At 44.4% G+C, this 20,217-nt stretch overlaps 3 protein-coding genes across 7 annotated transcripts in view; 2 read left to right on the top strand and 1 right to left on the bottom strand.

Moving 5' to 3' along the window:
• The window catches only part of LOC310756746 (uncharacterized protein), a 1,375,527-nt gene that overhangs the window by 144,672 nt on the left and 1,210,638 nt on the right, over positions 1 to 20,217 (top strand). The gene's annotated exons all lie outside the window — the stretch shown is intronic.
• On the bottom strand, positions 205 to 4,651 carry LOC310757102 (uncharacterized protein). 3 transcript variants are annotated; one of them, XM_083602264.1, is made up of 3 exons: positions 4,476 to 4,651; positions 1,990 to 2,883; positions 205 to 719 (listed from the first exon to the last, which is right to left on the bottom strand). In XM_083602264.1, exons 2-3 carry the CDS (start codon positions 2,758 to 2,760, stop codon positions 483 to 485), a joined length of 1,008 nt encoding a protein of 335 aa, XP_083458390.1. In that variant the 5' UTR covers positions 2,761 to 2,883; positions 4,476 to 4,651; the 3' UTR covers positions 205 to 482. The 3 variants fall into 3 exon arrangements, with proteins under 3 accessions (XP_083458390.1, XP_083458391.1, XP_083458392.1); XM_083602265.1 differs by having other exon boundaries at positions 206 to 719; positions 1,999 to 2,883; positions 4,476 to 4,650; XM_083602266.1 differs by having other exon boundaries at positions 622 to 719; positions 1,976 to 2,883; positions 4,476 to 4,647.
• On the top strand, positions 7,451 to 20,140 carry LOC310756885 (zinc finger protein RFP-like). Of its 3 annotated transcripts, XM_083601799.1 has the most exons (8): positions 7,451 to 8,000; positions 8,490 to 8,585; positions 10,119 to 10,349; positions 11,035 to 11,057; positions 11,814 to 11,932; positions 15,130 to 15,162; positions 17,952 to 17,981; positions 19,403 to 20,140. In XM_083601799.1, exons 1-8 carry the CDS (start codon positions 7,575 to 7,577, stop codon positions 19,918 to 19,920), a joined length of 1,476 nt encoding a protein of 491 aa, XP_083457925.1. In that variant the 5' UTR covers positions 7,451 to 7,574; the 3' UTR covers positions 19,921 to 20,140. The 3 variants fall into 3 exon arrangements, with proteins under 3 accessions (XP_083457925.1, XP_083457926.1, XP_083457927.1); XM_083601800.1 differs by lacking the exon at positions 17,952 to 17,981 and having other exon boundaries at positions 7,452 to 8,000; XM_083601801.1 differs by lacking the exons at positions 15,130 to 15,162; positions 17,952 to 17,981 and having other exon boundaries at positions 7,452 to 8,000.

Genomic DNA, 20,217 nt, shown 5'->3' with positions numbered 1-20,217 from the left:
GGTTACGAACAAAAAAGTTTTGGAGGCCCCATTGGCGAAAGCGCGACTTGGGTTACAACCTGTTTTGGTTTACAAACGGACCCCCAGAACGGATTATGGTTGTAAACCAAGGTACCCCAGTAATAATAAATGGGACCTACAACAAAACATCACAATGTGTTTATTTAAGATTGTAAATAAATTTCCAGTAAGATTGTAAGTAAACTTCTTCCCAAAACATGTTTTCAAAACAGAGTACAACAGAAGTATCAGTAAACAAAATCTATAATAGAAATAAATATATACATAGCAATTTAAAGGCAGACCTTGGAAATGCCAAATTACACAGATTTAGTACACGCTGTAAAATTGTTGAGACGCATCTCTTCCAGCCGGCCACTTTGACTTGTCCCGCTCCTAGTGTTCCATTGTTTCTTTTCTAACAGACACTCTGGTGAGTTACAGAGCACGCTCACTCTCTATTTGGCTAGGTGCGGGTGAGGTTACTGCCCCATTAGGCAATTTATGCAGTTCTTATGGGAGGGAGGGACACATTTCTCGACCACCTCCCTGGGGTAACTGTGGCTGGTAATCAGGTGCAAAGCATCCTCACCTGCACAGGTGGTTTCTCCGTCTCCCTCTTGCTTGACCTCTCTGCAGAGCCCCGCCTTCCAGGTGTCCGTCGGAGCCCGCTCTGCCTCTGAAGACTCAGCAGCTACCTCCTTAGACACCCCTGGCACCTGGAAAAATAAAAGCAGAAATAGAAATTAAGCAGCTGCTGAGGCCCATTGGCATAAAAAGGTCTCTAAGAGTCAAAAGTGAAGGTGTCTGCTGTTTTTGTCCTGGAAGAGAGTGCTCATCCACAGCGTACATTTAAAGTGCTATGATACCACTTTAAACAGTTGTGGCTTCCCCCAAAGACTCCTGGGAAGTTGAGTTTGTTAAGGCTGCTGAGAGCTCTTTGGAGACACTCTACTCCCCTCCCAGAGCTATAATTCCCAGAGTTCCCGGGAAAAGGGGTTGTTAATAAACCACTCTGGGAATTGTGGCCATGGGACGGGAATAGGGAGGCAGTCTCCTAAGAGCTCTCAGCACCTTAAAAACTGCAGCTCCCAGGAGTCTTCAGGAGAAGCCACAGCTGCTCTAAATCTGTATTAACCAGGTTTTTCTTGCAAGCCCAGAGGGTGGCAACACAAGAACAGGGCCTTCTCTGAAGTAGCTCCCCATCTGTGGAATGCTCTGCCCAGGGAAGTTCACATGGCACCCTCATTATACACCTTTAAGCGCCAAGAAGAAACGTTCCTTTTTAACCAGTCCTTTGGTTGATTTGATTGACATCCTATGCCCTTTTAAAATGGGGGAGGGGGGTTACTAGGTGGTTGTTTTTGTTTGATGATGTACTTTGTGGTTTTATATTCTGATTTTATTCTGTGAGATGCCCTGAGACCTGTGGGTACCAAGGAAGTCAAATGGAATCCGTTCCGGAAGTCCATTCAACTTCCAAAACGTTCATAAACCAAGACGAAGCTACTGCAGGCAATCAGAAGCTGCGGAAGCTACGTCGGACATTCAGGTTCTAAAGAACCTTTGCGAACCGGAACACTCACTTCTGGGTTTGCGGCATTCGGGAGCCAAAACGTTTGAGTCGCAAGGCATTAGTCAACCAAGCTACGACTGTATATAAATTAATTTTATTACAGTGGTACCTCTGGATGCGAATGGGATCCGTTCCGGAGCCCCGTTCACATTCTGAGTAGAACGTAAGACATGACTGCACATCTGCGCATGTCGCGTTTTGCCGCTTCCGCGCATGCACGTGACGTCATTTTTAGCATCTGAGCATGTGAGAGCGGCGAAACCCGGAAGTAATGCGCTCTGTTACTTCCGGGTCGCCGCGGAGCGTAACTTGAAAACGTTCAACGTGAAGCACATTTAACCCGAGGTATGACTGTATTATTATTATTATTATTATTATTATTAACAACCAAAATATGACCTCGCTGAAACCACCTGGCTCACCTCCTCTTCCCATCTTTCCACTCGGGATTGCTGCAGCAGGAAGTCCTCAGCCAGGGCCACTGCTTGCGTGCAGGACTCGGGGCTCCCCTTCCGGACCCAGGCCTGGACTTCCGGAGGCAGGACGGTCAGAAACTGCTCCAACACCAGCAGCTCCAGGATCTGCTCCTTGGTGTGCCTCTCCGGCTGCAGCCACTGTCGGCAAAGGTCCCGGAGGCGGCTGCAAACCTCGCGGGGGCCCTCAGCTGCCTGGTAGCAAAACTGCCGAAAGCGCTGGCGGACACTCTCCGCATCCAGGTCCTCTTCCTTTACTGTTCTAGGAATGAGGACCTCGCCTTCGGCCCCCAAGTTCTTATGGGCTTCACCGCTGGGCAGGAGCTGAGCCCCTTCCTGCCTCCTCAGCTGCAGGCCTCTCTCTGACGCTCCCTCAAAGGGAGGCAGATCGGCCTGAGAAATATCCCTCAGTGCAGGTCCCGGCTGGGGGACCTTTCCTCGTTCCAAGTGCGGGGACTGTGCCGCCTTCAAAAACCGCTGCCACTGAGTCTCCCAGCATCCTTGCGCTGCCCCCTCGGGCTCCCATTTGACATGGTCCAGTGCGGCACCTTCCCAGAATCCCTTGGCACTCTCAGGCAGGGCGGCACGAGGCTCTTTCGCTGTGCCGTTCCCTGGCTCGGTATCCACTGGGTCCTGCTTCTCAGTCTTCACACCCAACTTTCCGATAGTCTCCGCACCAAAATCGGACGCATTGCCATGATCTGCCGCCATTTTGGTTCCGGGGCCAAGGCTGGCCTGAATTGGGGTGTGTGAAACGAGCCTCCCACCAAATCAGGTGCGGAAATAACAGGCCCTCCAGAGTTCACAGCTGGATTCTAGGTCGGGATCCTTTGCCTGAGGAAAAAAGAAAGAACGAAAGAACATTTCTGAATCAGAGGGGATAAGCAGGACCTGCAACAAAATTTTGTAGAGCTGACTGGGAACTGATAACATGAGTTTCCTTCTCCCAGGGTGCAAAGAGTGCTGCCAATCAATGCCGATTATTGCTTCTTCTTTAGATCTGTTATTTGCTTGTTGCCCGGAGGTCTCCAAGTGACTTGGAAAAACACAAATAAATGTATGTTACTAGCCCAGAGGTGGAAAGAAGTCCCTACCAGAGAAAAATGGCAGATTAAATTGATGGATTATTCTGAAATGGCAAAAATGACCAGAAGAATTAAAAACCAGGAGGAGCAAAATTTTAATAAAGAATGGGGGAAATATATAATTTACTTTAAAAATCATTGTAAACAATTAAAATTATTAGTAGGATTGGAATGGAACTTGTAGTTTAACGTCGAACTATGGTTGTAATGGAGATTTAATAGATTTGGATTAATAGAGAAGATGCAGGAGGAAAAAAGTTAACATAAGGACCCACAATGGGGAGGAGGGAAGTCCAGGGGAACCTATGAAATTCTCTTTTTATTTTGGTTGTTTGACAAATCTTTGTAAATTTCAAAATCTGAAAAATTAAATATATTTGGAAAAAAAGGAAAAACACATAAATGTATTACTCTTCAAAACCAAACCAAACCACTCCTCACCCCCTGGGCTGAGACTGTTTTACTTTCTCGATATGGCTTCGATCGGCATGTTCTGTTACGTTCCACATCCCCATAAAGTGACTTGCTATTTCTTTGCAATGAAAGGCAGCCCCCAAATTTATTATTTTTACAAAAATGAAACAAATGCCCATTAGCACCATTTGTGCTCTGAAGCCCACCACATGAGTTGCCTGCCTGCATCAATCAATCAATCAATCAATCAATCAATATTTACTGATTATTTTTTCCAGTTAAAGCTTTCTGCTGGTTTGATTCCCAGATGTTGCATGCTGCCTTGGAATGTTTTGAGGAAAGTGTGGTTTAGGAATTCATATATCACTGCCCAGAAATGGAAAAAAGTTGCAGTACCAGCCAAGTAGCTAATTAAATTAATGGATTATGCCAAAATGGCAAGGTTAACGGGTGCAATAAGAAACCGAGAATATTTTTTTTAAATTAAAAATTGGGGAGAATTTGTGCAATATTTGAAAAAACTCATTTATGCAAATAAGTTTATTAGCAGGATTAACATAAAACAAGCAGTTAGATGTATTATTCAGAGAAACTAAAGAATAACTTAATGATGGAGTAATGTGGAAAATGCAGTATGAAAATCAAAACTAAAAAGAGACCACAAAACGGGGGGAGGGAAGGCAAATATATGTGTACTAGAAATGTGCGGGATTTCTATTTTTGTAATTTGTTTGTCTGCGTATCTTGAAAAAAATCCCATACATTTCTAGTAAACATATATTTGACTCCCCCCACCTTTTGTGGCTTCTTTTTATTTATATCGATCTAGAAATTCGTAAATCACATCTTCTTTTCCCTTTCCCTCCTCCTCTCTTTTGCACTGCACGCAGCCCCATCTCCCAGCCCCTTGCAAGCGAGTTAACTCACCTGATCCCTCAAATCCCAGGAGATCCTCCCGCTTTCCGGAGATGCAATATATACAGCATATATGAAAAAGCTACTTTGGGTCTCCCCTCTCCCACCAGGCTTCCCCCGGGAGAAGGCGGAGCAGGAAGTGACTCCGCACAGGCGCAACCCGTTTGCGAGGAAGTCTTTCTGAGGATCGACCCCCTTCGGCGGTTGCAACCTGCACAAAACTGGGGTGGATCCCAGAATCATCTCCGCCCCCGACCCTGGGAGAAACAAAGACCCGCGAGGCGGGGTGGGGGTGGGGGAAATGGAGGAAATTCCTGGGAAAGGAAAGGGGGATTGGAAACGCGGGTCTTTCAAGGCTTGGATTGGAAACGCGTGTCTTTCAAGGCTTGGATTGGAAACGCGTGTCTTTCAAGGCTTGGATTGGAAACGCGTGTCTTTCCCCCACCCCCCATATATTTTTGTTTTCTTGCTGCTGGACTCCAACTCCCATCAGCCCCAGCTTACCATGGCCAGTGCTGAGGGATGACGGGAGTTGTAGTCCTAAAACAGCGGCAACGTTGCTCAGGTTCCAATTCCAATTGAAAGTGTTGCAGGAATTTATGTATAGGTTGGGGGGGGGATGTTGCCCCTCCAGCAGATATCATGCACATGCAGCCCACTACCAAAATCGGCACAATCGCTTTTGTGACTTGTTTTTCGTCCCCACAAAACTATTCAAAGGGCCTCTGCTGCACAATACCAAAGGTAAGAATTCACTGATAAATGTACTGGCTCACTGGGAAAACTTCAGAAATTCATATAGACGTGAGCTCAGCTACTCAGCAGCCCCTCTGCCTGAGTGATAATCCCTGGCATCCTGATAAAGTGGTACCTCAGGTTACAAACGCTTCAGGTTACAGACTCCGCTAACCCAGAAATAGTGCTTCAGGTTAAGAACTTTGCTTCAGGATGAGAACAGAAATCATGGTCCGGCGGCGCGGCGGCAGCAGGAGGCCCCATTAGCTAAAGTGGTACTTCAGGTTAAGAACAGTTTCAGGTTAAGAACGGACCTCCGGAACGAATGAAGTACTTAACCCAAGGTACCACTGTACCTGAGTGCCAGACAGGTAGCCATCCCATAAATAACAAACCCAGATGAAGACGAAAGGGTGTGATAAACTTGGCTGGGAAACAGGGAAATGTGAAGATCTTTTTTGTTACACTTGATGGGTGTTTGGTGGAGGGCAAGGAGAACCATGGGGCAGGGTCCAGGATGCTCAGATTACTGCCACCAGACCTCCCCTTTCATGATATAACCGTGATGTATGAGTGATGTAGTTTGGGGGGGATGTAATATGGGGATTAGCAGCTAAAAAAAGTTTGGGGGCTCTTTTATTCAGGGCTTCCATCTTGTTCCACTATTGTGACAGGACTCCCACCTTCAATGGTCTTCAATAAAGACCAAGCCTACTGGCTGCTGTTTGGCTCTGGTATTCCTGGCTGGTGTCCTTGTTTTTTGTCCAAGGGAGCCCTCAGATTTCTCTGTTAACAGAAGAGACCCCCGAGGGTCATCTAGTCCAACCCCCTGAAATGCAGGAAGTTCAACTAAAGCTTACTGAACTGAATGAGTAGCTCAGCTGATAGAGCGTGAGACTCTTAATCACAGGGTTGTGGGTTTGAGTCCCGTGTTGGGCGAGAAGATTCCTGCATTGCAGGGGGTTGGGCTAGATGACCCTTGGGGTCCCTTCCAAGTCTACAATTCTATGAGCAACCCATTAACCTTCACCTGCAGAACTACAGTTCCCAGGGTCCCGGGGAGAAAGAGTGGGACTTCTGCTTTGCCACAAAGGACCCTCTTGCTGCCGCCCCCTCCTCATGTTGCAAAACTGCAACCTGGATGGCTTTAAAAGTGGATTAGGCAAATTCATGGGGGCTACCAATGGCTACCGGCCATGATGGCTGTGCTCTGCCTCTGCGGTTGGAGGCAGAGATGCTTCTGAATACCCTGAATCCAGGTTGCTGGGATCTGCAGGAGGGGAGAGGGCTCTTGCACTTGGATCGCACCTGCAGACTTTCCCTTGGGCATCTGCTTGGCTGCAGTGAGAACAGGATGCGACAAGGTGTGACTGGAAAGTTGGGTCACAGAAATCAAACACCACTTTTCTGGGCACAGCCCAGGAGGAAGGAGCGGAACCACTTCATAACAGTGCCCCCAGCTCCCAGACGGTCCAGAAGGATGTTATGGTCGATGGTATCAAAGGCCGCTGAGAGATCCAGCAGCAGAACTAGGAAACAGCTCTCACCTTTGTCCCTAGCCCACCAGAGATCATCAACCAGCGCGACCAAGGCAGTTTCAGTCCCATGATGAGACCTGAATCCCGACTGGAAGGGATCCAAATGGTCCGCTTCTTCCAAGCGTGCCTGGAGTTGTTCAGCAACCACTCGCTCAATCACCTTGCCCAAGAATGGAAGGTTTGAGACTGGGTTGAGCTGGCCCTATTGGCAGCATCTAAAGATATTTTTTTTAAGAAGCGGTTTGATAACCGCCTCTTTCAGCGGTTCTGGGAAGGCTCCCTCACAGAGAGAAGCATTCACTGGTTTGAACATTTGACAGGTTTTCATTATTTTCTCCTTTCGCAAGACAGTGGGTACATTTTACACTTAAAAAGTTACATTTAGTTCAGAGATACAAAGTTACATTCAGTAGGGAGACAACATAAAACTAACATCAAAGAAATAACATTAGTACAGAGACGGTGAACACAATTATAATATCTCACAGTGGCTGGAAAAGGAAGCAATACAGCAGACTATACCGTGGTTTTGAGCATCACAGGGTGCAATGCAGGGGGGCAGACAAGTGGGGAGACTTTACTGATAGCAAATATTTATTCCCTTATTGATACAGAGGAAAATAAACCTTTATTCAACTCAAAATTCTTATAACACAATCAAAAGCATTCGCTGCTCTTTGAGAAAACATTCAGGAACTGCAAAGCACTGGAGACATATTAGTTTTAAAAAATAAAATAAAGATCATGTGATCACTGAGTCATTTCCAGGAAGGGAAACTCCCAGTGGCTGAAAACGGAGAAAGTGAAACTTAACTCGGATCTTTGGCGCGAGGGAGCCATGGCTGCTGCAGGGGGTCACATCCAGCGTCTCCGCGATGAAGCCACTTGCTCCATCTGCCTGGATTACTTCAAGGATCCAGTGACCATCGCAGAGTGTGGGCACAACTTCTGCCGATCCTGCTTGATCCAGTGCTGGGGGGAATCGGAGGCAGAGGCTTCCTGCCCTCAGTGCAGAGAAAGAGTCCAGAGAAGGAGCCTCGTCTCCAACAGGCAACTGGCAGACTTCGTTGAAATAGCTAAGAATCTCAGCCTTCAAGAGGGAAAGGAGGAAGGAGGGAAAGGAGGAGTCTGCGAGGATCACCAGGAGCCCCTCAAGCTCTTTTGCAAGGAGGATGAAGCCCCCATTTGTGTGGTTTGTGACAAATCAAAGGAGCACAAACATCACGAGGTGATTCCTCTGAAGGAGGCTTTCCAGGAATACAAGGTAGGAGATCCCTGGATCTTGAGGGGGGGAAATAGCTGTGGATTCTTCTTGGGAAGTTTCCTTTTTAATTCTCAGGTCCAAAGTAGGCATGGCATGAATTCATCGTTGTTTATTATGTAAAAAGCAGCCAAGGGGAAGCCTGAGGGCTCCTGGGATGACTCAGAAGAAGGAGTCACAGTCTTTCTCTCTGCCAGGGGGACAAAGGGATCTCCCTTGATATCCCTGAGTAGCATCTGCAAAGACTAGATAGAAGTCTGTAAGCAAGGGGTGACCTAACTGGGTCCCTGAGCCCCACAGGGCTGCCACAGAAAAAAGGGAGCTGGTCCAGGGAGCCATGGACCCAAAAAGGTAGAAAACCTCTGGACTTTTATTTCCTCCAGTAAACTACTTTGCTATTATAGCAAGGCCACTGGGCGCAAGAAGCCAGCATACTATTCACCTCCTCTCTGTGTGTCTCAATCAAACCTGAGTTTTTCCTTTTCTGTTTAGGAAGAGATCTGTCGCCGCCTGGAGATTCTGAGGAAAGAGAGAGAGGAAATTCTGGCCTATCTAGCAGCCGTGGACAAGGAAAGCAAAGACCTCCTTGTAAGTGCCACTCTTATTACTAAGGAGGGAACAAGCACTTGAAGAGTCGAGTCAGGACTGAGGAGGGATGGGGAAATCTGCCCATTTCAACTTCTCCCCATTTCTCCTTTTTCCATATCACTGTTTATTAATTTATCGTTCTGAAAATGAATCAGATGTTAGGGTGGCTACCTCCTTGTATAAATATTTTGAAATGTACTTTATCTTCATAAATACATTTTTTGTGAACATTACCTGGCTTGTTCAACCTTGAAAAATTCAGAGGTGTGAATTTCAAAAGATTGCTCTGTTTCATTCTCCATATTTTTTCAGCAATAGTAAATTACGGTAGGTAAATTCACTTTTGAATGCAGCTAATTTGAGTTTATTTTCCATTGTCATTTATTATGTGAATAGCAGTCAAGGACAAGACAGGAATTGTGAGCTGAGAGGGTGGAAGCAGGTCAATTCAACTCCTGATTTACCATAAATATTACTAAAGAGTTGTCTTTCTAAATGTGCGCTCTTGTTCATCTTTAGGAAATTCAGGGAGCTATGGGGATAAACTCTGCACTTTCTCCTCATCCTCCTCTCTTTCTGTTACTTTCCTTACACCTCAATGGTCCCAGTCTAAACTGAGGGTGTTTTATGTTCCTGGACATTCTCTGAACAACTCTGAACTCTGGTTATGCCATTCCCCAAAACATGCAGGGAATATCCTGTGGGGATGTTTATGGAGGCAGGAGAAGATATATTATTTTATTATATCCTTCATAATTTTCACCAGCAAGTTCTATAACTTAGCAGAGTTGTTAAACATTCCCCCTTTTAAATTACACAGCGGGTACCTAGTTGCAGGCTCATCTGAGCCTCACTATTTTAGGATTCCTGGTGTCCCTTTTTTATATCCCTCCTAAAAGAATAGACACGACCATCTGCTTAAAGTTAACATAAAGCTAGTTTACTTACAATCATCCAGTTCACAATGAGATTCCTGCAGGCAGACTTAATTTACAGAACAACATATAACTATGTGAACTATCCCATAAGAGAAATAGTCTCAAGTGACCGCGACTGAGCAGTCACTTCTCCTAACTCTTAGGAACACACAATGGAGAAGACACAGAGCAGAACATGGAGGCCGTGTGCTCCTCTCCCAGGAACAGACCACACTCACATTAAGTCACATGCAAAGGAAGTCTGTCCCAGCTCAGGAGGAACTAGCAAGTTTTCTCCTGAGTGATACAAAGCATTCCCCAGCATGTGCATTGTAGGACTCTTGTATTTGCTTGCAATACGTTTTTACATCCCACATATCCATGGCTAGAAAAAAATGCTCCTTCCTTTAGGCTGTAGCCCTCTGTGAAATAGAAGTCTACAGAAAATTCAGTGGAGAGGGCCTCCCCTCAAATTAAAGGTTTACTTCTTTAGTAACTGGAGGTTTCATGTCTCTGAAAAATCAGAAGTATCCTCCCTGTGGAATTCTCACTATTCTCTTCCTGATGTTTTGAAGGCTGAGCACCTTCCACACACAGACCTCCTCTTTTCTTGCAGAAATTAACAGAAATGGAGAGGCTGAAGACTGTGGAGAAGTTCAGAGAACTGCGCCAGTTCCTGAAAGAACAAGAGAAACGTCTACTGACTCATGTGGAAGAGGTGGAGAAGGAGATTGCAGGGAGAAGGGATGAGCAACTGGCGAGACTCTCCAGGAAACTCTCCTCTCTTGAGAGGATCATCCAGGAGATGGAGGAGAAGAGTCAGCAGCCAGCGAGTGAACTCCTGCAGGTAAGATGGTGGCAGGAAGATGGTGGACTGACATTTGCTTTGATGTTGAACCAAGGAGGAGGTTTTTCCTGAGGGAAAGTGGCAGGGCAAAGGCAAAACCACTTGGACTCGTGTTTTCTGGGCACAGGAAAAGCAGAAGTGTGGACAAGACCAAAGAAACACTGAGCTGTTTTATTACCCCGTTGGAGGCATTTTATGCTGCAGGTGCTTTTTTTACTTCCAGATGGAAAACAGAATTTGAAATTTTGGGACTTCTATTGAAGACAGTGCCCTGGTAGGATTATCCTGTAGGCTTACTTACATCTGAATTGCACAATGCAAACTAAATTAAAGTTACTAAATTATAATCTAAGACTAGAGATGGTGTGAATCGTCTCTTGAACCCACAAATGTGCAATTTCCCTAAAATGCTGGTGGATTTTCATAAGGATTTTAAACAATAATGGCAAACTGATGTGGAAATGTGGAGAACTTGATATCAGAACAATTAAGTTTTTAAGACTGGAAAAATAAAAGCTGTGAGAAACGAAAACTGGCTGATTCAGCCATTCCTATCCCAAACCTTGGCATGTGTCAGGCAGACTGACGTCAGAGGGCCAGGCTGTTCCTCCACCCCAGGGTCTGATGGGGTCTTCCTAGTTTGGCCTGTGGTGTGCAGTGAATTCCCTTCTCTTTTCCCCTCTAGGATGTGAGAAGGACCCTGCAGAGGTAAGTGGTTCTGGCTCATTTCCATTCTTTGAAGCAGAGATGCAGGAACCTCAAACATGGCCCTCCAATGGCTGCAGGGGGGAGAGTGTAGGACTCACTCGCTGCAGCACCTCACACTTTCTGTTCATTGACTTTTTGGTAATTTCAAACATCTAGAAGAGAAAGTCCCAAAGATGCTTGGGAAGAGCTTAGGACATATTTCAGTGTCCAACTAGAAGCCCTTCAACTCTGGTAACACAGCTCCTTTGAGGCACTTAGGGAGGGAAGGTCTGTTGGTCTAGAATAGGTGGGATCTTTTTCTTGGGAGCATTTCCACCGTGAGAGGCTGAAGGTGGTCTGGAGTGGCGGGTCTAGTTGTTTCCTGCCTCTGGAGGGAGAGTCCCATGGGGCATGGGGTTGTGTCCTTCCTGGGTGAGAGAGGGGGTGAAGGGAGGGTTGAGGTTGCATTCCACCTCAGGGGTTTGGTTCTTCCATCCTGGCACCTTCCCAGAAAGTTGTTATGGGGCAGCATTGTTTGAAGCCATGGGAGTCCTCCGGTGGTGTCGCTTGGGGTTACATCTTGTCCCTTGTGCTGTTTAGCATCCTTACGAAGCCACTGACAGCTGTCCTCAGGGGTTTTGGACTGAGGTCTCATCTGTGGTGGAAATAAACCTGTTGGGAAATAAACTTCCACTTTGTTCGTCTTATTGAAATCGCCTGCAATAATTAGGGAGATGGGGCCACAATGGGGCCATTCATTGTTTTTCTTTTCACCAGGTATGAGGAAAGAGAGAGTCCAGAGAAGCCACTGGCTTTCCCTCCAGAACTGAGGAACAGGATCTTGGAATCCTGTGATCTAAATCACCTTGTGGAGGATACAATGAGACAATGGAAAGGTAATGAAAACTGGCTGCCAGGATTTCACACTGGGGATTCTGTTACTTCTTCAGAACTGAACATGCCAGGCTCTTATTGCATGGAATTGAGTAACCCCAGGATACCTTCCTTCTTGGGGCTCCAGCTTTAATTTCCTGTCGCCCAGAATGGCCCATGCATATTGTGACGCTGGATCCTGTAAAGAAAGCCTGAACCAGAGTGTAGAGCAAAGTCAGGATTTTTTCCTCCTGTGTGCATCTGTTTACAGTTATACGGAACCTCCTTTTCCTTGTGGTTCCCTGTCTGCACAATCTGAGTTTGTCCTTTTGGAGGTTCTCCTGCTCTGAATGGAGTCAAAGGGCATTAAGAAGCCCTCAGTTCCCCCTCTGCCTCCTGCTCAGGCTTGTTTCTCAGCCGTGGAGCCAAGGCCTGAGCCGTCTCCTCCTCAGACATCCCCCTGCAGCTGCCATATCTAGGGCTTTGGCCTTCAAGATCTCCTGAGAGTTCCCCCATTGAGAGTGGAAGCAAGAGTACATGAGCCCCAAAGGGAACAATTATGCTTGTTAACAACCTTAAAGATTTGTAGAAGGTTTGTGAGGAAGCATTTCCTTCTTCATGAGAGCTTTGCCAATCCTTCCTCATCAACTTTCACTTCTCCTTATGTTTCACAATTTTGGCTTTAATGATTCCCCCCACCACTTTACTTGGGGAAGATGTTAAGGCTGCCTCCATCTCCCCTCTGCATCCTTTTACGGGATTCTTATTGCTCTGCTTCCCCTCCAGTCCTCCAATGTAGAGCCCAATTTAGGGGCAAAGTTCAGAGACCAGCAGGATTCATGCTGAATATTTTTATTCTCTTATTTGTAAGCTTGCTTTATGATTGCTGAGGGTTTCTTTGGTCTGTTTTCTTAAAAGATTTTTATTAAAAGTTTCAACACAACAAATGATCAAAAACATATCATCCTCATTCCCCCCCCCCCATTTTCCCCCTCCCTCCCACCCGGACTTCCCTCAGCTCCTCTCTCTGGTTTTCCAACACATATTATTCTCTGCATTTTATAAAATGGTAAAGATCCTTAAGCTATCTATCTATTATGTTAACAATAAAAAAAAGTGTATGTTTATTCAAAACCTGCCAAGGAGTCCAGTTCATTTTGTTGTTTCTTTAAATACTTTGTAAAAGGTTCCCATTCTTCTTTAAAGTCACAGTTGTCCTTATCACACAGTTTCTATGTTAGTTTGCCAATTCCGCATATTCCATCCGTTTCCCTTGCCACTGTTCTTTTGTCAGGGTTTCTTCATTCTTCCATCCTTGTGCTATTAAGACTCTTGCCACCACTCTCGCATACATAAGCATGTTCTTCATTTTCCTTGGCAGGTCTCTACCTACAATCCCTAACAAAAATGCCTCAAGCTTTTTTACAAATGTTAATTTGAACATTTTCTCTCACTCATTATACATCATTTCCCAATTTTTTAAAAATTTCTCTACAATCCCACCACATGTGATAAAAAGTCCCTTCTTTTTCCTTGCATTTCTAGCATATATTTGACCCAGTTTTGTACATTTTTGCAATCTGTACTGGTGTAATGTACCGTCTATACATCATTTTCATGTAGTTTTCTTTTAAAAGGGAACAACCTGTAAATTTTAAATCTGTTTTCCACAATCTTTCCCAATCTTCGTACTATGATTGCTGAGTTTTATTTTTATTTTTTTATAATAATATTTTATTAGGTTTAACAATAAAAGGATACAACCAAACAATACAATACAATAAAAACACACAAAAAATATAAGACACAACAATACAATCTTTCACAAAAAAAGAAAAAACAATCAACACACAACAAATAAAATAAGGCAAACACAAATCACTCTTTTCTAGTTATTCATCTTTGATTAACTTATTTTCCTGACTTCCTCACACCTCCCTTTTTTGTATCCCTCTTTAACAATTAGCTCAGCAAATTCATATCGTACTACTTTGTCCTTAAATATTTTATCTCCCAAATTTATAGATTCAAATTTTTATCTCTTGTTACTAGAACCTCTTCATTTTATTTCAATGTCATCCACATTCATACATTTTACAATACTTCTGTAAATAAATTTTAAATTTCTTCCAATCTTCTTCCACCAACTCTTCTCCCTGGTCTCGGATTCTGCCGGTCATCTCAGCCATTTCCATATAGTCAATTACTTGCATCTGCCATTCTTCCAAGGTGGGTAGATCTTGCGTCTTCCAATGCTTCGCAATGAGTATTCTTGCCGCTGCTGTAGTGTACATAAAGAAAGTTCTGTCCTTTTTTGGCACCAATTGGCCAACTATGCCTAGGAGAAAGGCCTCTGGTTTCTTCACGAAAGTGCATTTAAGGACCTTTTTCATTTCATTATAAATCATTTCCCAGAAAGCCTTAATCCTAGGACATGTCCACGAAAGGTGAAAGAATGTACCTTCAGTTTCATTACATTTCCAACATTTATTCTCGGGCAAATGGTAGATTTTTGCAAGCTTGACTGGGGTCATGTACCACCTGTACATCATTTTAATAATATTCTCTCTTAAGGCATTACATGCCGTAAATTTAATCCCAGTGGTCCACAACTGCTCCCAATCAGCAAACATAATATTATGTCCTATATCTTGTGCCCATTTAATCATAGCAGATTTTACCATTTCTTCCTCAGTACTCCATTTCAACAGCAGATTATACATTCTTGATAATATCTTAGCATTGGGTTCTAACAGTTCTGTTTCCAACTTTGATTTTTCCACCTGAAAACCAATTTTTTTATCTTGGTTATAAACCTCTCTTATTTGAAAATAATGTAACCAGTCTCGCACCTTCCCTTTAAGCTTGTCATAACTCTGCAATTTCAACTTGTCACCTTCCTGTTCCAAAATTTCACAATACTTTGGCCATTTTGCCTCCATGTTAAGTTTTTTCATAGCTTTCGCTTCCATAGGTGATAACCACCTTGCTGAATATTTTTATTCTCTTATTTGTAAGCTTGCTTTATGATTGCTGAGTTTTAAAGTTTTAGTTATTTTCATAGATTCTTCCTATGATTTTCATGTTTATAATTATTTTTTGTACAATTTAATTAATACATAATAATTGTACTTGAATTTAAGGATGTTACTTTTGTATGGAGATTTATTTCTGGTGGAAGAGTGTTGCCCTTACACTTTATATATTTTTGCTTCCTCAGATGCTCTGTTATACAGAAAACCGATTCAGAAAGGTAAATTTCCAGGGGAGGAACAATTTGACAGGAGGGGTGGGGACTGATATTTCATGGGTTTTGAACCGTCTGTTCTGCAGACTTTGGGTCCCCCATTAATGGCATAACTCTGGGTAACAGTCCTCTACTGGTGTTTGGGTTCTTTCCATGTCCCATGAATGAACTGGGAGAGAGGTTGAAGGCTTGGACTGGGGGCAGAGCTTGTCCCTGCGAAGAACCTGCACACCAGTCTGAGTTCCATTCCTGCCTATAGACTATTATCCTGCTTTCCCCCTTAATTTTATTGATTTTGCTTTCTTTCATAAAATTTATATACTGCTTGATTGTGGGGAAAAGCCTCAGAGCCTTACAATATGTTACAAAAGCCCTTAAGGAGAATCCTGCAGGGTCAGTCCAATGTCCATCTTGTCGAGTTCTCATGTATAAGGAATAAGTGTGTTAAAAGTGGCACCCACAAGCACCCAGTGCCTCCTCCACCTCCTGCCAGACTGGTCTCCCAGCAGCAGAGCCAAGGCCTGAGCCGCCTCTTCCTCAGAGTTTCAACCTCACCAGCCATTTCTCGTGCTTCAGCCATCCCCATCGCCTGAGAGTTCCCACAGTTCTTATGAGATCAGCCCTATTCCATGAGGGAGGACTTCCCATTGCACGAGATTCTTGGAATTACAGGGTAAAGCTCTGCCGATTCTTCCTCTGCAATTTAGTTTGTCAGCATACTTGGAAATTCCAGTTTCAACAGCTTTTCCCCACCAGTTTACTTGGGGCAGATGTTAAACCTTCCTTCATCCATCCAGTTCAGACCCCCATTTCATTTGTGGATTTTGAATGATTGTATTCCTCCATTTCCTAGTATGGTTTACCATTTCTGATTTTTCCATATAATCATGGAATAGCGAAGTTTGAAAGGATCCCAAGGATCATCTAGTCCAACCCCCTGCAATGCAGGAATCACAGCTAAACACGTTACCGTATTTTTCGCTCTATTGGATGCACCCAACCATAGGACGCACCTTGTTTTGTTTTTTTAAATAATAGTTTTTTATTAAGTTTTCCATTTTAACAATCCAATCAAATCACATTAAATATTCCAAATTGTACAAATACATATCATAAAGTCCAAATATTTTGCCAATTTTTAAATTTTATTGGGGGTTCCCGTGCTTCAAGTTCAGTGGGGTCCAATCATCATATTTCTACTGCCTTAAGTTTCCAATAGTCCCTTCTTTAAATCTTCCTGTTGTTATCCTTCTTTCTTTCATAGCCTCTGAGTTTTGCAATAATATGCTTCTGTGTGAACTTTGTGTGACTCTTTTTTTTTTTTTTTGCAGCTGGTAAGTCTTTTACTTGCAGTATGTCCTCACACGCTGGTGTTTATGTCGAATCCATCCAAAAGTCCTTCTCTCGTGGCAGACACCATCTTTTCCCAGTTCCGATGAAATAAAATCTAGGCATTTGCTCATTAATTTTCTCAGACAGGTTGCACCAAACATTAGTCTTTCCAGGGGAGGTTTGCCAAGTCGGACTTGAAGTACAGATATGATAACAAAGTAAGAGCTCGCCTCCCCCTCTGACTATTAATCTCTGCAACTCAGTCTGTCTCATAATGGCAGATCCCGATTAAATAGTGCGTCACAGGAGAGTCATTTATCTTCTTCCAAGTATTTAAAAAAACAAAGGCTTCAGTTAGTATTATTATTTCCACACAGTTTATATTTTCTGATCTCACTTGCTATAGGTAGTGTAGACGGTTCTTCTGGGGGGGTCGTTGTTAGGTATTATTGTAGTAGAAAAAGAAAAAGTTTTATCCCCTCCTTTCCGTTCCGTTCCAACATACCAGCTTAGATGTTATTCTTTGATGTTATCTTTTTCCTTCTGTCACTCTTAGCACCTCAGTGGCTGTAGTTGGCAGATTAAATACCCTTTCTTCGCCCAAAGCATGTACAATCTTAAATCCAATTTTTAATCTTAAGAAATGGAACTGGGAGTGCTCACGAAGACAGCGTCCAGGAGATCCGAGCTCTCTCAAGGGCTTTCCATCCAGTGCCCCCACCCCCTCCTTCTTTACAAACTCGGGGGTGGTTTGTGGGCAGCCGCGGATGAGACTGCATCTTACCTTCCACCGGGAAGAATTTGGGAGGCTGATTACTCCCATCTCAGCCTCTAAATTACCGCGTGTGAGCTGGAGAGATGGTATTGTTGGCCATCTTCCGTGGTGCCCCTAGCGGAGCACCTTGTTTTAGAGGGGGAGAACGAGAAAAAAATTCTCCCCCTCTCTGCTCAGCGCCCCTTCAGCGAAGCCACAGGAGAAACAGAGCCCCTTCCATTTCTCCTCCCACTTGGCTGAAGGGGTGCTGCGCAGCTCTCCCTCTCTGCTGAAGCCAGGAGAGTCTTGCTCTGCAGGCTTCAGAAGCAATGCGAAGCCTCTGGAGCGCTCCCTCCGTGCTCCAGAGGCTTCGCGTTGCTATCGCTGAAGCCAAGGAGCCTGCATTCACTCCATAGGACGCACACACATTTCCCCTTAATTTTTGGAGGGGAAAAAGTGCGTCCTATAGAGCGAAAAATACGGTAGTTTTAATTCCTTAGGCCTAGTGATATTACATTCTCAGGAATAATCTTTTGGACAATAGTTAACATCGCTACTTAGCCCTACAGTTGTCGTCTTTGCATGATTTAATCTTTTGCTTGTAATAAGGAAACAACAGGTGCTATGATATGGTGATGTTTTGTAAAAAAAGATTTATTTTTTAGCTATTGCATTGTAGCCTGTTAAGCCTGTCTTTTTGCTTCCTCAGATGTTCAGTCATTCAGACATCTTCAGAGAGATAAATTTCACACGGAGACCCCAATTCACAGGAGGGGGGGACTCGTGTTTCATGGGGGTCAAGGGTCTCTTGTACCACAAAGGCAGAGAGGGTGGACTTGAAGGTGCAGAAGGGGGGGGAGAGAAAGTCCCCAGAAGGATCAGATAAAAGAGGGAAGAGTTTCATTCCTGCCTAGAGAGAGTTGGGTTGCTTTTCCATGTGACCTTTTTCTCAGACAGGTCCTCTATTTTCATGATTAAAATTTCTCCCCTGGGCGGATTTTTAAAATTTGGCAAAATGTCTCAAGTTGCTTGGTTTGGTTTACAGTAACCCGTGAAAATATTTCTAGTGCATTAGACTCAGATCTAAGGCACCCAGCTAAGCTAGCCTAGAGCAGAGAATCGCAACAGAGCAGCATCTTAAGCTAGCCACATCCTGTATAAAACCCTTGTCTTGTGGCTGAACTAAAAGGACGCTGGCTCAGCTACAAGATCTTGGAGGAGGAATCTGGGAGGGCAAGAGTTAACACCCCCTGCCCTTAAGGAAAGTCCATATGTACGGCAACCCCACACTTGCCTGTCATGACTGTCTAAGCTCCTAACTGGTAACTTTTTGACTTATTCCCTCTTCCCTCCATGGAACTAGTCTTATGTTATATATTACATCCAAAAGAGAAGCATGGAATAAGCTGTCCTTTGTAAAATTGCTGTGCCACCTGCCTTTTATTTTCCCTAAACTTCCAAGATGGTGGGGAGGAAGGCAAAGACAGGCCAAGTGGGTGAGAGCGATGGAGAGCAGGAATAAACAGGCTCCCCATTTAACACAATTTTCACTTGTAGGCACGAGGCCCAGAACGTGACCCCCACGAAAGTGAGGGGAGGCCTATATGCTGTTTAATGTTGTATTTTTATGCTGTGAACCACCCTGAGACCAATGGATGAAGGGCAGTATGCAAATATAAATTTATTATTATTATTATTATTATTGGGGTTGTTGTTGTTGTTGTTGTTGTTGTTGTTGTTGTTGTTGTTACGGGGGGTCCTCATATCCGAGCCCAACCCAGAGCTCCCTAAAGGCCAATCCCCTCTCCTGCCTCCTCCAATTCTCCTCTCTTTCCCCTTAGATAACACAGAAGAACTGATTAAAAGGTTTACCGGGTGGTTTTTCCCCTTAGAAAATGCCTGGGTTGAGAGGAGGGCAAGCACAATACACATCGAATATAAGAAAGTGAAGGGAACTGATTTAAAAACCATCAAGGAATATATTCTGATGAGAGTCTGCAAGGAGGAGTCTCAGTCTAGCATGTGACGCAAAGAAATCCCCTTGATCTGAAAGGGAATCTGGTTTTTTTGGGTGTTATTTATTTATTTATCAAGGTGTCCATTTCTGTCTCTCAGCTGACTCTGCCTAATCTTCTCTTTCCCTCATCTTCTCCCCCACAGCAAATGTCACTCTGGATCCAGACACAGCCCATCCCAGCCTCATCCTGTCCGAGGATGGGAAAAGCGTGAGAAGGGGAGACAAACCTCAAGCCCTGCCTGATAATCCTGAGAGATTCAGATGCGACTCTTGTGTGTTGGGACGTGAGGGATTCACAACAGGCAGACATTTCTGGGAAGTGACTGTGGGAAGTGGGGGATATTGGGCTTTGGGGGTCGCCAGGAAGTCTGTGGAGAGAAAGGGCTATTTTGACTTCAGTCCTGAGGAGGGGATCTGGGCTGTGTGGAAGTGGGGAGATGAGTACTTGGCCTGCATCTCCCCTCATTACTCTCCTCTGTCCCTGAGGGAGAAGCCCAGGAGGATCCGGGTGACTCTGGACTATGAAGGGGGACGTGTGTCTTTTTCTGACGCTGACTCAGGAGCCGAACTCTACACTTTCTCAGGAGCCTCGTTCTCTGCAGAGACCCTCCTCCCTTTCTTTCATCTAGATGACTTTGAAACCCACCTCAGTATCTCCTGAGGAGACTAAATCTGCCTCTCAGGCCCAGCAGGAGTTTCTCTCCAGACCAGAGTGACTGACGTAAAAAACCTTCACTCGCCAAGAGCAGGTTGGGCAGTTTTCCAAGGGCCCTTTGAGATGATTCATTCCAGTCAAAATCAGCAGAAATAACAAAACAAAAATGGGTTGCTTTTGCTTTGCATTTTCTTTCCTTTTCCCAGAATTTCCTCTGCAGCTTCTTAGAGAGCAGTCACACTTTTATTAGGAGTCCTAATAAATTTTCTCACCTTCAATCTTGTTTTCGTTTTGAGATGTCTG

Source organism: Podarcis filfolensis (genome assembly GCF_964270895.1).
Source record: "Podarcis filfolensis genome assembly, chromosome: 2".
Taxonomy (NCBI): Eukaryota; Metazoa; Chordata; class Lepidosauria; order Squamata; family Lacertidae; genus Podarcis; species Podarcis filfolensis.
This window is presented reverse-complemented; position numbering and strand designations above follow the sequence as displayed.

Excerpts from the sequence above, each read along its gene's own strand:
- LOC310757102 (XM_083602264.1), bottom strand. The coding sequence starts at position 2,760 with ATGGCGGCAGATCATGGCAATGCGTCCGATTTTGGTGCGGAGACTATC. Across the intron at positions 720-1,989 it reads GGGAAGAGGAGGTGAGCCAG|GTGCCAGGGGTGTCTAAGGA; the intron begins GTGGTTTCAGCG and ends TTATTTTTCCAG.
- LOC310756885 (XM_083601799.1), top strand. The coding sequence starts at position 7,575 with ATGGCTGCTGCAGGGGGTCACATCCAGCGTCTCCGCGATGAAGCCACT. Across the intron at positions 8,586-10,118 it reads AGGAAAGCAAAGACCTCCTT|AAATTAACAGAAATGGAGAG; the intron begins GTAAGTGCCACT and ends CTTTTCTTGCAG. Across the intron at positions 11,933-15,129 it reads TACAATGAGACAATGGAAAG|ATGCTCTGTTATACAGAAAA; the intron begins GTAATGAAAACT and ends TTGCTTCCTCAG.